Consider the following 16,713-nt stretch of genomic DNA (forward strand, 5'->3'; position numbering starts at 1 on the left):
CTAATATTTTGCTGAGGATTTTTGCATCTATGTTCATCAAGGATATTGGCTTTTAATTTTCTTTTCTTGTGGCACCCTTGACTGGTTTTGGTATCAGTGTAAGCTTGCCTTGTAAAATGAGTTTAGGAGAGTTCCCTCCTGTTCCAACGAGATTTTTTGGAAGAGATTGAGAAGAATTGGTATTGATTCTTTGAATGTGTGGTGGAATTCATCAGTGAATCTGTCTGGTCCTGGATTTCTTGTTCATTGGGATGCTTATGATTACTGATTCAATTTCTTTATTAGTAAGTAATTAATCTGTTCAGATTTTCTATCTCATCATGATTCAGTCTTGGTAGGTTGTATGTTTCTAGGAATTTATACATTTCTTCTAGGTTATCCAATATGTTGGCATATAATTGTTCACTGGTCGTTTATGATCATTTGTATTTCTGTGGCATCAGTTGTAACATCTATTTCATATTTTATTTTCCTTATTTGAGTCCTCTCTTTTTCTTGATGAGTCTAGCTAATGGTTTGTCAATTCTTTCTTCAAAGAACCAGCTCTTAGTTTCATTGACCTTTTCTATGGCCTTTCAGTCTCTATCATATTTATTTCCACTCCAATTTTTGTTATTCCCTTCATTCTACTAATTTTTGGCTTCATTTGTTTTTCTTTCTTCATTCCTTGAGGTGTAAAGTTGGGTTGTTTATTTGAGACTTTTCTTATTCTTGAGATGGGCATTTATAGCTATGAACTTCCTTCTTAGAACTGCTTTTGTTACATCTTATAAATTTTGGTAGTTACATTTCCATTTTCATTTGTCTCAAAGTATTTTTTGATTTCCCTTTTGATATCTTCTTTGACCCATTGGCTTTTTAGTAGTATGTTGTTTAATCTCCATATATTTGTGAATTTTTAGTTTTCTTTGTGTAATCATTTCTAGTTTTATACCACTGTGGTAAAAAAGATGCTTGACATGATTTCAATCCTCTTAAATTTATTAAGACTTGTTTTGTGGCCTAACACCTGATCTTGGAATATGTTCTGTATACATTTGAGAGGAACATGTATTCTGTAACTTTTTTTTTTTGGTATCATTAATGTATAATTACATGAGGAACATTAGTATTCTGTTACTTTTTGATAGAATGTTCTATAAATATTTGTTACATTCATCTGGTCTAATGTATCATTTAAAGTCAATGTTTCCTGACTGATTTTCTGCCTGGATGATCTGACCATTGATGTAAGAGGGGCATGAAAGTCCCCAACTACTGTATTGCTTCTGTTTTTCCCTTTAAGACTATCAATATTTGCTTTATATAATTTGGTGCTCCTATATTGAATGAATAAATATTTACAAATGTTATATGTTTTGTTGGATTCACCCCTTTATCATTATGCAACACCTTATCTCTTTTTATAGTCTTTGTTTTAAAGTCTATTTTGTCTCAGATGGTAACTACACTTACCATGATGAGCATTTCATAATGTATATAACTGATGAATCACTGAGTTGTTCATCTGAAACCAATATAAAAATGGTATATGCACTATATATCAATTTAAAAAATGATTTTAAAAGTGAAGTGAATTTTATCTAATAAAAAGTATAGTTACTCCAGCTTTCTTTGAGTTTCCATTTGCATGGAATTTCTTTTTCCAACTCTTCACTTTCAATCTGTGTGTATCCTTACATCTAAAGTGAATCTCTTGTAGGAAGTATATAGATGGGTCTTGTTATTTTATCCATTCAGCCATTCTGTTTTTTGATTAGTCCACAGTAATTATTGAAAGGTAAGTGCTTCTTGCCATTTTTAAAATTGTTTTCTGGCTGTTCCTTTATTGCCTGATGACTTTCTTTAGTGGTATATTTATATTCCTTTATCTTTTGTGATTTTACTATAGGTTTTTGCTTTTTGAGGCTCACATATAACAAGTTGTATCTATAAAGTCTATTTTAAGTTGTTAACAACTTAAGTTTGATTCCATTAGAAAGTTCAACTTTATTACTCTCCCCCCATGTTTTGTTTTTGATGTCACATTTTACATCTTTTTCTTGTGTATCCCTTAACTAATTATAATTATAGTTATTTTACTGCTTTCATATTTAACCATCATACTAGCTTTATAAGTGATTTACTACTTTTTAACTGTATATTTACCCTTCCAGTGACATTTAGTCTTTCACACATGTTCTTGTTACTAATTAGTACCCTTTCTTTTCAGCTTAAAAGAAGTCCGTTTAACACTTCTTGTAAGGCTAGTTTGGTTGTTATGAACTGCTTTAGATTTTGCTTGTCTGGAAAACTCCATCCCTCCTTCACTTCTAAGTGATAAATTTTCCAGGTATAGTATTCTTGGTTGGAAGTTTTTTCTTTCAGCTCTTTGAACATGTTGTGCCACTCCCTTCTGCTGGAAAATCTGCTTAGTCTTAGGGGGGTTTCTTTACACATAAAAGTTGTTTTTCTCTTGCTGCTTTTAATACCTTCTCCTTGCTTTTAACTTTTGACATTTTATTTATAATGTGGCTTATTGTGGGTCCCAGCACCTAGATTCATGCTAACTGGAAGCCAGACCCTCAGACATCAGCTTTTAATTGTAAGCAAATATATACAGTCCTGGGAAACCACTAGTGTAAGTCCACTGGCCACCAGAGCCAGATGATCTGGAGGTGTTCCCTGCAGCAGTCAGAAAAGCAGGGCTCCAGATGAGTACATATGCTCTTTTCTGGGTGATACGGTGCGCTGGAGCCAGGGACAGGGAGAGAACCAAGATGATATCCACAGCCTATGTTCCTTGAGAGCAGCTCTACAGGCTGCCAAACCTGAAGTCTGACCCTCTGGCCAAAGCTCTAAGATAAGCAAAGAGCCTACTTCAAAGCATGACTTGGGGGTATGCTTTAGTCTGCTTTGTGTGCACTGCCTTGGGGTTGGCAGCCTGCCAAGAACCTTCTCTCCTGTTGCCACAATCCAGTGGGATCCAGGAATGCAAGCACCCCTAACAGCCAGAGCCAGGCAATCAAGGGCTGTCCTCTGGGCAGCAGCCACAAAATCAGGACACCAGGCACATGTAAAGTTCCCCTCCAGGAAACACTTTGCCACCTTTAAGTGTACAGTTCAGTGATGTTATGCATATTCACATTGTTGTGAAACACATCTCCAGAACTTTTCCATCTTGCAAATCAAAACTCTACACCCATTAAACAACTGCCCTTTTCTTCCTACCCCAGCCCCTGGTAACCACCATTCTACTTTTTGCTTCTATGAATTTGACTACATTAGAGACCTCATATAAGTGGAATCATAATTCATTTTTTCCAATTTTATTAAGAAATGATTAACATATATCACTATGTAAGTTAAAGGCACACAGCTTGATGTTTCATTTACATGTATTATGAAATGATTACAATAGGTTCGTCTAACTTCCGTCATTTCACATAGACACAACAAAAAGAAAAAAACATTTCTCCTTATGATAAGATTTAGGATTTACTCATTCTCTTAACATTTTTCTATTTATCATACAGCAGTGTTAAACACTGTCACCCGGTCGTACATTACATCCCTAGTACTTATTTGTCTCATAACTGGAAGTTTGTACTTTTGACCACCTTCCTCCAATTCTCCCTTCCCTTGTCCTCTGCCTCTGGTAATCATAAGTTTGATCTCTATGAGTTGTTTTGGTTTTTTTTAGATTCCACATATAAGTGTGACCATACAATATTTTTTCTCTGTCCACAATTTATTTTTAATCTAAAATATTACCATTCACTGAATGAAAGGGATTTTTGCTTGTGTTGTTTTGGGGCCTTTACTGATAGTTGGGCCTGAGCCCAATCACTATACTGGAAGGATTGCTATAGTTAATCATATTTCACACCCCTCGTTAATGATCCATTCCTGAATACAAAAACTAAATGTCACCATGTTGAAGAATCACCAATTAGATGCTCAGGTAGTACTTGACTTTAAAAGTATTTATAAAATTTAAATTTTTCTTTGAATGTTAAATGAAACAGCGTTAAGAAATGAGATAGAAAAGAGAAGAGAAGAGGGTGTATTTAATTACCACACTTTTCCACTCACTGTTAATATTTATTATTATACTATTTAGATTTCATTGCATAACATTTTTAGGTTTTTAATGAGTGAAGAATCACCTGGGTTTTGGTTCCAGTTCTGCCATCTATATTTAATTTCTCTAAGCCTAAGCATCATTATCTCTATAAGTATTCTAATGTATAAATAAAGATGGAGAAAATAATACCTGGCCTATCTACTTTAAGGTAGAGCTATGAGAATAAAAAGGGAGTATTATGTGAAAAAGCTCTGAAACATTAACTTCAGAAATATATATTAAGTATTAAAGAAATTTCATCCTTTCCAAATGTTTATTTTTACAGGTGTTTCTTCAAAAAACCTTATTCTTCTCTAGACTAAAAAGTCATGCTCCTTTTTTTCCCTGTCCACTACATATTGGATTACATATTTCAACAATAAACAGTTTAAGATTTAAAAATTGTCAAGTTTTGTTGCTGTGATTAGGTCTAGGAATGAGGGAGTAAGGGATAGCAAGAATAAACTAGACAAGAATTTCCCTCCCTTCCTTCTTATTCACTCTCCCATAACTTTCCAGCTATGAGTCCTTTAAGTTGAGAGTAGAGAGAACTGAAGGACGTAAAAGAAAATGACAGGTTAATATTAGATGTCCTTTGGGAGAATCTCAGGAATAGCTTGAATCTTCACCTGTAGTTTCACTTAAATTCCACCAGGTATAAAAAACACTGTGACTCAGTGGTTTAGCAACAAGCCGGAAAGTCAGGACCTGTGGGTTCTGGCCATGCATCTGACATTTGTTTTTCACAAGTGAGCTAGTCACGATCACTCCCAAGTTTTATTTAGTTTTTCATCTATTAATGAGGACAATGATACCAAATTACTTCCCAGGGTTGTTAAAAAAAAAAAAATAGACCTCACAAGAGCTATCATGCCATGAAAACTGTAACAAAGGTAGCTTTTATGCAAGAATAGATGTAAAAATATTCCAGAAGTTTCTATACAGATATAAAGCATTACTTTTACCTAAGATGTGTGAAAAGGGATATAGTGATTTTGAAACAAGTAGATAATCCTGAAATTTCTTTTGAATTATTAAATTTAATCTCCCACTCAAACCTTTGCAGAATTAATAAGAAGAGAGATTTTTGAAAATGGTGTTTGACTTTCTGCTCATCCCTCAAGTATTTACACAGTGATGGTGGCCAGTGAGTAGGGAAAGAGTCTAAGGAAGAAGCAGGAGGTAAAAAAGTAAAAGGCCCAGAAATCCTCCATTCTTTGTTTAACCTCAGTCTTATTTTGTGTTTTCTATAAGCAAGAGCAATAAGTAGTACACTAATTTTGAAACACACCTCATTAAGACAGCACTGGGCAGCTTTCCTAAAAGAGGAAACTGAGGCTTAGAGAGGTTAAGTGAATTGCCCTAAGAAAAAGAGTGGGTTTTCTCAAACTTATCTCTCTCAATTCAGAGCTCATACTCTTTATTACTGGCCTATTCTGTTTCAGATAAAGCAGACATTACTTATGGAATAAGTCAACCCAACCTGTCCTGAGTAGTTACCAGGAAGTCAAGTTGTTCCAGGATTCTTCCCATCTTTCTCTGCAGCCATATGGGGCATAGCAAGACATCCCTACATATCTCTGCATGCCTGCTTAATGCTCTCTTTTTCACTAGCCAGATTCTTTATACTTTCTACTCTCATAGGGCTTCAGCTTGCCAAATCCCTAAACGCATTAATCTTTTGCCCTGGCTGCTTAATGACTTATTCTCTCTAGGGTTTTAAGTTCAAATTCCTAACAGTGAGAACTGATAGGCCCAGATCATGTTCATACATTAGGCCATAGGTTGTTGGTCAGTCCACAATGATTGGTTAACATGGGTCCAGTGCCCAATCCTAGGCTGTGGCTGAGGATGGGCAGGGCAGATCAGATTCCTTAAGAAATATGGTGTAAGTATGTGGGCATTCTGTAACTTAGCCTGTGCCATTTTTTAAAAATCTCCCAAGATCTGCTTCCTTTTTTCTTTGTGTGTTTCTATTAAAGATATTGCCATTCTTCCTCTCACCTAAACTGAAAGTCTAAAAAATTTTTGTTATTAAATAGACTTAATTTTGTTGGAAAAGTAATGCATTCACATGGTAAAATATTCAGAATATAAAAGGGTATACATAGTGGAAGCTGTCTCCTTTCTACCAAAAATTCTCAAGTCCCCCCTAGAGTCTACCACAGCTAACAGTTTTTTAAGTACCTTTCAGAAAAATTCTGTGCATGTTCAAACATTTTATCCACATTCCATTTTACCTAAATGGAAGAATACTACAAATAGATGTACTCTTAGCGTTTTCATTTAATAAGTATATTCCACATCAACACATAACAAGTTTTTGTTTTTTTTAAATGGCTTCATAGAACTGAATGACATATATGTGATTTTGTTTTTTACCAGTGCCCTTTTGATAGACATGTACATTGTTTCCATTCTTGCTATTACAAATAAGGCTAATATGCACATGTTTGTGAACAGCTATAAATAGTATCTATAAATTTTTCAGTCAAAGCATGAAGGATATTTCCTTTTTGATACATTTATAACCAAGCTGCCTCCAAAGATGTACCAATTTCTCTCACCATCTGCATTATGAAAGTCCCTATTTGCCCATATCAGGCACAGCCTTGTATTCTGTCAAACTTTCTGACCTCTTCCAATCTGGTAATTTTAGTCATTTTCATTTTACTTCTTTTTTGCCTACTAAGTCAGTTTGACAATTCTTTCAGTCTCTCTAACCTCCATCTGTGTCTTTCTAATTGCTGTGCTATGACCTTATTTTCAGCTTTTGCTTCTTTATGGATTAGCTCCTAATATCCCTCATTCCATTCTCTCCCCTCATTAATTCACAGTTTATCCAAAAAGTGCCAGATTAACATTTTCCTGATTTTACTTCTATACTCAGAAACCTCTGGTGGCCCCACCGACAACAGTATCAAGCCCAAATCCTTAGCCAGGCATTCAGTGCTCTTGAGTCCAGTCTGTGTACTTTAGCACCTTCACACATACATGAAAGTTCTGCTTCTAGCTTCTGTTTTGCTGTCATTATGCTTTTTGTTTCATCACTTCTCTCGCCTGGCGTTCTTCCTTTTCAAACCTACCTTCCCTTAATCCTTCAAGGTCTTCTGTGGTCACTTCATGCTGACAACCAGTTCACAATTCTTTCTTTTCAGAATTGTTAAACCACACATTGTCTGCATCACTCATTTGGCATTTATTAACTAAGAGTTTATTGTTTTTCCTGCCTCCTGAACTAAACTATAACTCAAAGAAAACAAGCCATCCCTAAAACATTTTTGTATTTTACACACACACACATACATACAGCACATCTCATATTTTAAGGTGCTCAAAAAATATAGGTAGATTGAAACAATACCTAAATATATAAAAGGAGGAAAGCACTGCTAAGCTTTCCAAAAAAGCTGAAATCCATGAAAGTAATTTACATCTATTTTACCCAACCTACATTAGATGCCAAAGGTAGCCCCTCAGAACTCAAAAACACTGATGTGTTCCAAGAAAGAGAAGCTTGCCAGTAGGAGGAAAAGTTTTTTAAAAAAGAAAATAATACTAGCTCAATAACCTAAGCTAACAATTTCCACCAGACTGTGATGAGATTGTTAAATAATTTGACTGCATATAGTCTTTATCAGTTGCTATCTAGTGTGTACAGTCTTTTGACATAAAAAGTAGAGGAATTCCTGATCATCTGCCTATTACTTTGCCTACAGCCTAATTTCTCTCCTAGTTATGGGAGAAAAGGGGTACCTACAGTGGGCTATATAGGTGGGTGATCAAGTCCAGATCGTGAATTTTTCTCACATCCAGTGAAACTAAGTCTCTGTATCTGATTAAAGTAAAATACTCCAGACATTGTTTCAATTAAGCTTACCTTAGAGATTAAACCATTCCTCTACATGAATTTTTGAAATACAGAACAAAACTGTATCTTTTCACATACACATGTGTATACAATGCATAGCAATAAATATTTACAAGGGTATATATAGAAATGCATACTTCTGAGGAAAGGAGTCAATTGGTATATATTAGTTGTATTCTTTTAAAGAGAAATATTTTTTAAGTCAAAAAGGGAATATATTGTACTTTGTTATTCATACATATATTCTATATGGAGTTTATCATTAAATTCTATGGTGCTTCTAAACATTCATCTAGGAGAAGGAGCCTACCACTGATATTTCCTACTTAAACAAAATTCCCTGACCTATCTGATCTGTAAAAAAATATTTGGGGATATAAGTAATAAAAGAAGTTTTGGATCAAACCCTTTAATTCTGTCACATTATCACAAGTTCACGTTCCTTAGTGAGAGGCAATATGGTGTTGTAGTGAACGAAAGGAACCTGAGTTCTAGTTTTGACTCTGGTAAGAATATGCTGGGGTGGGGGAACTCTGGGAAAATCACTTTCTTTGTAAAATGGTGAATTAAATTCGGACCAATATTCTTTGAATACTGCAAGATTTACAAAGAAGTATAAAGATTTATGAAGTCCATTCTATGGAGAAAAGTCTATTATTCAGTTATGCAGTCAAGACGACAAACTCCAATTCGGCAGATACCAAGCCCCTAAAATAGGCGCAGTGCGCATCAAGACGCTCCCGTAATCTCAGGCGCTCACTCGCCAGGGTTTAAACGTAACTGCAAGACGCAAGTCTTGTCACCCAAAAAAGCCTTTCGATTCTCTTGGCCGTAGCCCTCCCCAAAGTGCCAAGGTCTAATTGCCAACAGTCACCAAGCCATTAGTAAGACGAAGACGTACCTGCTGCTAACGCGGAGCGGACAATACTACAATTCCCAGAAGGCCTCATCCACCGCCCTCTCCCGCCCCCACTCCTGCCCTTCTGCCGGCCGGAACTTGTAGTCCCTGCCCGCCGGCGGCGGCGACGCGGAAGCGTGCTAGAAATATGCTCTTCCCACTAGTAGGTAGTGAGACCACAACTTTCAGCTGAACTCCTACTCCGACTGACTAGGGTTGGCCCCGCTCACAGTCGAATCACCGCCCCCTAGCGCTTCTCAGACCTACTAGCGGTCCAGGAGGAACCACGCCCCGGAAGTGGGTCGAGCCTCCCAGCCGACCGCCGAGGTGCCTTCCAGCCACTCTTCGCGGGGCTGGAGCCGGAGAGGCGGGCTTGGGGGCGGGGCCAAGGCGGGACGGGCGGTGCGGTGCGGCGTAGCGCCCGGGGCGGGGCCGCTCGCGGGGCCGCGCGTCTGGGTGGCGGCGGGGCCGCGCCCGTTGGGAGAGTCGGCTACGGCTGCTAGTGGGGAGCGGGGGTGAGGGGTAAGGAGGAACCGGGAAGGGGGCAGGGCGAGCGGGAGCCGTGTTCCTGAGGCGGTGGCGGCGTCTCGGACGGAGGAGGAGGAGGGCGGGGAAGGAGGATGGAGCTGGCTGGGGGTTGGGGCTGGCGCTAGCCGCCGCGGCTCGCCTCTTACTGTGGGAGAGCGACGGTTGCTCCTGGAAGTTGAGGGGTCGGGAGCAGGGCTGGAGCCGCCGCTGCCTCGCCTCCAGGGCGGCGGGGAGGAGCAGGGAGCAGCGGGGCTCGGGTGAGAGGGACGGGCAGGCGGAGCGAGCCGGGGAAGCGAGCTGGGGAAGACTGAGCAGGCTCTGCGCCGGGCGGGCGGGCGGCGGCGGCGGCGGGGGGGCCAGCGGCCGCAGCCGGGGGAACGCGGGAGGATGGAGCAAGTGGAGATCCTGAGGAAATTCATCCAGAGGGTCCAGGCCATGAAGAGCCCGGACCACAATGGGGAGGACAACTTCGCCCGGGACTTCATGGTGAGTCCCTCCCCTTGCCGTCGCCTCCTTTCGCCGGCACCGGAGTGCCCCGTCGCCTCGCCTGGTCTGCCGCGGCCGCCGGCGCTTTGTGTGCGGCTGTGAGGAGAGGGGCGGAGGGGGCGTGCACCAGCCCGCAGGACCGGGTGGTCTCGGAGGCCTGCAGCGGCTGAGGCTGCCTCCGCCCCTCGGCCTCCTTTCCCTTCCTTCGGCGGGCGCCCGGGCGCAAAGGGAGCGGCTACCGGGCCGAGCCCGCACTCTGCACCGCCGCCAACGACCACCTATTGTTTCTCGTGCTGAGAGCCGGAAGGGAGTGAGGTGCAGGCTGGGGGGCCAACCTCCCCTCACCTCCGCATCCAGTCTGCCCCTCCTTGGGGGGTCGAGGCAGCGTGTCTGCGCGGGGCTGAGAGCAGATCCAGGCTGACGAAGGAACGAGGGTATTGAGGTTGGCATTAACTCGTGGGTCCCTCTCCTCAGGCTGGCCTCAGAGGTGGGCAAGGTAGGACTTCTGCCTTTTCTGGGTTCGCAATTATCTCCAACGTTTGGGAAAGGATTGCCCATAAGGAATCTCGTTGTCTCGTTGTATGCCCAATTTCCCTTTACGCCCAAACCGTCCCTTGTTTCTTGAGACCAGATTTGAGATGGTGTTGGGGTCAGCGTTACTTATGTTGAGGGATCAAATGTGTGTGTGTGTGAGTGAGTGAAGGGGGTTTATCCTAAAGGAAACCTACTTTGGACTCCCTAGGGGACATTGCCGAAGGCGGAGGGGATGTGACTATCACTTCCTATCCGGGGTGGGGGTGGGGAACTTGGGAACAATAGTCCTGGAGGGGCGGAGGCGACGATACGGGCCGGAGCCCTGAACTGGGAGATAACCTTCTCGGCCTCCCTCCCACCCCCACCCCCACCCCCTTTCCGCTCTCTGCCTGTACGGGAGGGCTGGAGAGGAGGTTAAGTCTAGTTCTTGAAATCGCTAGATACCTCACAGTGAGGGGGTCAGATCCGAAGGCGTGGGACCAGAAGTCGACTTCCTACACTGCCCCCCCCCCGCCCCTTTATTTTTCTGCTGGACAATGTTCCCTTTAGGGTTGTTTCTCGGCTTAGGAGGCTGTGGTTGCGGCGGCTGCTCCTACGGATATTGCGCAAGACTGGGGCGTTGGAAACTCTGGAGGTCTGGGGAATGGAAAAGGAAGTGGGACTTTGGGAAGTGGTTGCTCCTTAGCCTTGGCGAGATTTCGGAATGGGGAATAAGCTAGGGAAAATTTTGCTCCTGGGCGACATGCACCACCAACTATAATCATTTAATTTCGAATTTCTCGATTGTAAAAAGCGATACACAATTAATGTCTATAAAAATGAATGAGCGGCAAACATGGCTAGATTTTGTTTTAAAGTACAGTTTAATTGTTTACAAGGTGCAGGTGAAATGACTAGGTACTGAAATACTTCACATTTTAAAGAGACTTCGGTCTAGTAAAGCTTTAGCGTTAAAATTGTTAACAGCTTATAAAGTAGATCCTTGACCTTACACAATATTATAATAGTATTGTGGAGCTTTGTGGTTGCCGCTTCCCTAGACCAGTAATAGAAGGTAGGAGTAAGATTTTGTTACTATCTTTTGAAGAAAGAAAAATGTAGATTAATCTGTGGATTATTTTGAACATTTTCTTTTGATATTTAGTTTATATATTTTTGAAAAAATTTGATTCTGAGAAGGGTAAATAAAAGAGGACATTTTCCCTTACAAAACTGATCCTTTTTATTGTTTCGGTATCTTGAATGGTGTTATTTAAAATAATTTTTGCTCTGTAGCAAAAAAAGAAAATACTAACTTAAAATATTTTAAAAGTAAAACTAGTGTTTTACAATCTTATTTAGGTAATGGAAGAACAGGTGGTGTGGTCCCTGGCCGCTTCTGGTTTGCTTGCTGGTCATCTTCTTATCCTCTGGGTATATCCTGTAAGGAAAGAGCATTGTTTGGTGATGAAGGCCATCAGGACAGGTGCCCAGTCTCTGAACTCCGGTACTGGGGAGGTAGCCTTCGGGTTCCTGCTTTGAGGATGAGTCAGAGACTCCTATTGGAGATTTAATTTCTCAAGGACTAAATGAGTTTCCTTTTTTTCCCGTGGTACCTAGGGATAGCTAGGTGATTCGACATTTGAGATTTGATGACTAAGGCTATTCTTTTATAGTGCTGGCTTTTTTTCATCGACTTGATAAGCAGTAACTATAATTAAGACTGCTAGTTGCTGCTGCTTTTTCCCTTCACTGGATTGCTGAAGGGAAACAGTGGAAAGAGAATAGAAGATAAGCTGATAGAGTCTAACTGTTGTGTCATTCTTAAATTATGATGTGGATTAAAAATTGATTTTTAAGTTGTAGCATTTTAGAATTGAGCCTTAGAGATAATCTAGCTATTATAATGCTATTCAGCTTTAAAGTAATAATGTTCTTTTCAAATTTGGAAACTATAGAATAATCATCAGTAATGCTGTACATTTAGGAAAGTGGTCATCCAAACTGCTCTTTCCATTCTGTCCATCCTTTCTATAGTCCTATCACCCAAAGGCTATCTCTGTTAATGTTTTTAATGCTTCTCTGTGATAGTACATATACCATCTTATATTCTCAGTTTTTTTTTAACATTTTGATAAGTTTTTCATTTGTAAAAATAATTTTAAGTGACTATATACTATTTTGCCTGCCTACTATTTTATAGTTTAACCCTATTTCCTTATGATTGAATGTTTAGGTCATTTATTTTCTGCTGTTATATAATTCTGTAATGAACATAAATACAGAAAACTTTTTATTTTGGATTATTGCATAATATATTTTCCAGTAGTAGACAAAAGGATATAAACACTTAATGCTTGTTTATAAATAATTTTTTGGAGGTGTGTCAGTTTATACAACTGTCAGTAATGTATGAGTATTCATGTAATAATTATCTTTATCTTTGATAATTTGATGATTGAAAATGAAGTCTTGTTTTAATTTGAACTTGTTGATGACTAGTGAAGGTGGAAATTTTTCTACCTGTCATTAACTATTCTGAGTTGTATATTCTTATCCTTTGCCTTACGTACCCCCTTTCTCATAAAGAGGAGAAAACTAAAGTATTGAGATAGTGTAAACTATGGTACTGAGATGATTACTTACTGTAGGTTAGATGGCTAATTTGTGGCAGATCCAGAACTTGATTTCGACCATCTCTGACTTTGAGTCTTTTTTGCAAGATCACAGACAGTGATCATAACAAATAAATGTATGAAGTAGAATGCTGCACATTCATGTTTGACAGACCTGAGTTTTACTATCCTATCTGCCATTAGCTAGCTATCTGACTTTGGGAAGGCCGCTTAAAAGAAGTTGGCTGATTTCTCTCATCTTTAAAAGAAGAAAAATGCTGCCTACTTCACAGGGCTGAGGTATGGGTCTGATATTTAGGGTCATCGTCTAATAAATTATTGTGCTAAGATTTATTTATCCTCATGGCCTAATTTATGTAGTCATTTATAGATAACTGGAGATAGATAAAAGTAGTTATCTGGGTTTTCACTTTCAATCCTTTTTCTTTTTTAAAGCTTTATCCTAAGTTTTGAAACAAGAAGTAGATCAGGCTAAAGGTTATCCAGAGTGCAGTAGACACTTGCATATTAAAAAATTGTGAAAAATGACTCTTAAGCTACAAGGAAAGAGGGGCAGTTTCAGCTTAAAAACCAGTTCTCCACTTACGAAGGTGAAACAAATGTTTAAGAGTGGACTCAGTGGAATTTTTAAAAACAAGATGTAGCAGAGGTATAAAGTATAGTACTTTTTGTGAAACATTGGGAAGAAAGGGTTTTTGGATATTTTTCTAAGGCTACACTGGGATGTTACATGAAGCCATCCTATGTTAAAATGCCATTTAAAATAACTCTGGTATTTTAAATTAATCAGCTTAATTTATCAAAGTACCATAGAAGTTATGCATTTCAGGGGATTTATTATATAAAACCATCCTACAAATACTAGCCCTGGCAGAATGCTCAAAACAACCTGTTGGCTTTGTTACGATTCAATAATTATTATATTATTTTTATTTTACTACAGTGATGTTAGTGACTTTATTAAATTATTTAAGTAGGAAGGAAGTTAACGTTTTAAATCCCTAGTATATGCTAAACACTATGCCAGGTATTTTACATTGTTTTATTTAACATCAGTAGTTTCTGAGGTAGATATAATCAGTGTTTTTACAGATGTGAACACACTCTGAGAAGTTAAGTATCCTGCCTGAGTTCAGAACCTCTGTTCTTTTTATCCTGTTTCTCCAGGATACATCTGAGGTCTCGTAGGACCTGCCTCAAACTAGGCTAGTGGTTGAGGGCACATCACCATGCAAAAGGATTGAGATTTTAAAGTTGAACATGTTTAGAAGAGTGGTAGATAATATGCTATAACTGATGCAGCAGTTTCACACCTTTGGCCTCAAGAGTCCTTTACACTCTTAAAAATTATTGAGGATCCCAAAGGTCTTTTGTTTACTGTACTACAAATTAAAACATTAAAAATAATAATTCACTTTAATGGTAGTAAACCCATTCCACATTAACCTGTATAGTATATTCAATGACAGGTAATTATTTTTCAAAACAAAATAGTGAGAAGCATTATTTTTAATATTTTTGCAAATTTCTGTATTCTCTGGCTTAATAAAAGACAGCTGGATTCTCATCTGATGTGTCCATACTGTTGCAGTGTTACATTTCATATAGTATCATGTGTCATGTACCCTCTAGAAAACTTTACAATCCTAAGAATGAAAATGATGAAAAAAATTACTAAGGTCTGTACATCCTTATATTTACAGATGAGGAAGTGTAGCTTAGTATTGAGAAAAGAGTTTTGACCTCATGGACTCTCTGAAATGGTCTCGGAGTGGACTGTCCCTGCGACCAACCATACTTTGAAAATTTGTGAGGTAATGCATGTTAAAGGTTAAAGGTGATGCTGAGGAAGGTAGGGGTTAGATTATGAAGGTCTTGGATCTATGATGTATTTTATACTGTAGATCAATAGTAATAATTTTGAACAGTTCTGCACTACAATTCTTAAGAGTCACAGGGAAAGTGAACAAGTGTTAAGAAAATAGACATGCTAGTTGAACATTCCAGCAGTGTTAGGTTCCCTTCCACTCCAACTTAACTATGAGCCTTCAGTTATGTCATTCAGTTAGGTTCTGGTAGAAAAGCTGAGATCACTACTGGAAGTCTCTGGAGAGCCACTGCATGGTTTTAAAAAGGTAAGCAGTCAGTTAACAGGTTTGTGTTGTAGAAAGTTAATTCTGATGGCATTATGAAGGATGAATTAGTGAAGGAGAGCATTTTGGAAGCTGTTAAAGCTTCTTAAAGTCAGATGAGGGCCTGAACTAAGCTAAGCAGAATAGAGAGTATATAAAGAATCTGGTAAAGATTAAGAAAGAAGTCTCCATGATTAACTAAATGTGGGTAGTAAAGGAGAAAGGAATCTTGTAGTATGACTCCAAGGTTTCTAGCTTGGTATACTATCATGAAAATTAGATTGTACAATTTGGTTGGTAGAGTTGAGTGAGGGAGGAGAAACAAAGGTAGAGAGGACCAAGCAGAGATGGTGGGAGGAAATTTCAAGGTAAAAGAGAATAAGTTTAGTTTTATGCATATTAAAACTGAGGTGCCTGTGAGACATTTAGTAGAAAGAGAGCTGACAGGATGGAGTTAAAGATTTGGGGGTCATCGTATAAGCATGTAAAGAGGTAGTTGAAAGCATGGGAGTGAATGAGCTTATTCAGACAAGGATATAGAGTGGATTAGCTTTAGGTTGAAGAGCATTACCATTTAAAGAGCAGCCTGAAAAGGATGTCCTAGTGATTGTACCCGAGAAGTTGTCATCACACAGGAGGAAGAGGAACCCAAATGATGTCAAAAAAGCCTGGGAGAGTTTTCAGAAAAATAATTAACCAAAGTCAAATAGTTTGGGGAAGACGGTAAGGTGAGTTTGACCAAGTACCCATTCCATTTGCCAAGTCGGAGGGATTTGGTGACTAGAAAAAGCAGTGTGGTGTTGGGGTATGGGAATAGTCCAGATTATAGTGTGTTAAGGAGAAAATCAGGTGAAGTGGGTATAAATTCCTTCAATTTCCTTTAGCATTCTGACAATAGATGGCAGAAACTAGAGGACACAGATTGAAGAACTCCCCTCCCACCCTCTGCTTTTAAAGCAAAGAGAATATTTTCATATATTTCTTACTTATAAGTATATCCTTTTTTGTGAAATGATTGCTATTTATAATTTTAAAAGATGATAACTTGTCTTTTCATTAAATAAGACCTCCGAAGTTTTCGATTTAAAGTTTGGATTTGAAATGTTAGAAAGCAGTAGGGAAGACTGAAAGCCTGGCAAGATCTTAAGCTGCACAGACTAGATGAGTATATACATTTTTCTTGTTTGTTGAACTGTTCAGTATTGTGGTTTGTAGTTATTTTTTAAATTAATAAGAGCTTTATTGAGATAAAATTCACCTACCATAAAATTTATTCAAGATGTGTGATTTAGCAGTTTTTTAATAGTTTTCCACAAAACTGTACTATTACCATGTTGAATTTTTTTTATCGTTCCAAAAGGATACCCATTACTAGTCATTCTTCCCACACACCCTCCTTCCCGCAGCCCTAGGCAATCACTAATCTGCTTTCTGTCTCCATAGATTTGCCTCATGTGGACATTGTATGTAAATGGAGTCTTGCAACATGTGGTGTTTTGTGACCAGCTCTTTGACCTAACAGTGTTTTCAAGGTTCATCCATGT

At 39.0% G+C, this 16,713-nt stretch overlaps 1 protein-coding gene and 1 long non-coding RNA gene across 5 annotated transcripts in view; one reads left to right on the forward strand and one right to left on the reverse strand.

The window, feature by feature from the left end:
- LOC130684271 (uncharacterized) overlaps window positions 1-9,105 on the reverse strand; it is a 91,086-nt gene extending 81,981 nt beyond the window's left edge. Inside the window, exon 1 of the long non-coding RNA XR_008998472.1 lies at window positions 8,878-9,105. This is a non-coding gene — a long non-coding RNA (uncharacterized LOC130684271). The remainder of the gene's footprint in view (window positions 1-8,877) is intronic.
- A 200-nt stretch (window positions 9,106-9,305) lies between these two features.
- The window catches only part of PTPN12 (protein tyrosine phosphatase non-receptor type 12), an 88,584-nt gene continuing 81,176 nt past the window's right edge, over window positions 9,306-16,713 (forward strand). For 2 of the 4 annotated variants that reach the window (XR_008998467.1, XM_036892373.2), the window contains exon 1: window positions 9,706-9,888. Coding sequence is in view for 2 of the 4 variants with exons in the window: in XM_036892373.2 (XP_036748268.2) it covers window positions 9,790-9,888 (99 nt within the window). In the remaining 2 variants the exon portion in view is untranslated. Of the gene's footprint in view, window positions 9,397-9,704; window positions 9,889-16,713 lie in introns of those variants that run through there. The other 2 variants (XM_036892374.2, XM_057504433.1) reach the window with 2 other exon arrangements.

Source organism: Manis pentadactyla, chromosome 7 (assembly GCF_030020395.1).
Source record: "Manis pentadactyla isolate mManPen7 chromosome 7, mManPen7.hap1, whole genome shotgun sequence".
Lineage (NCBI taxonomy): Eukaryota > Metazoa > Chordata > Mammalia > Pholidota > Manidae > Manis > Manis pentadactyla.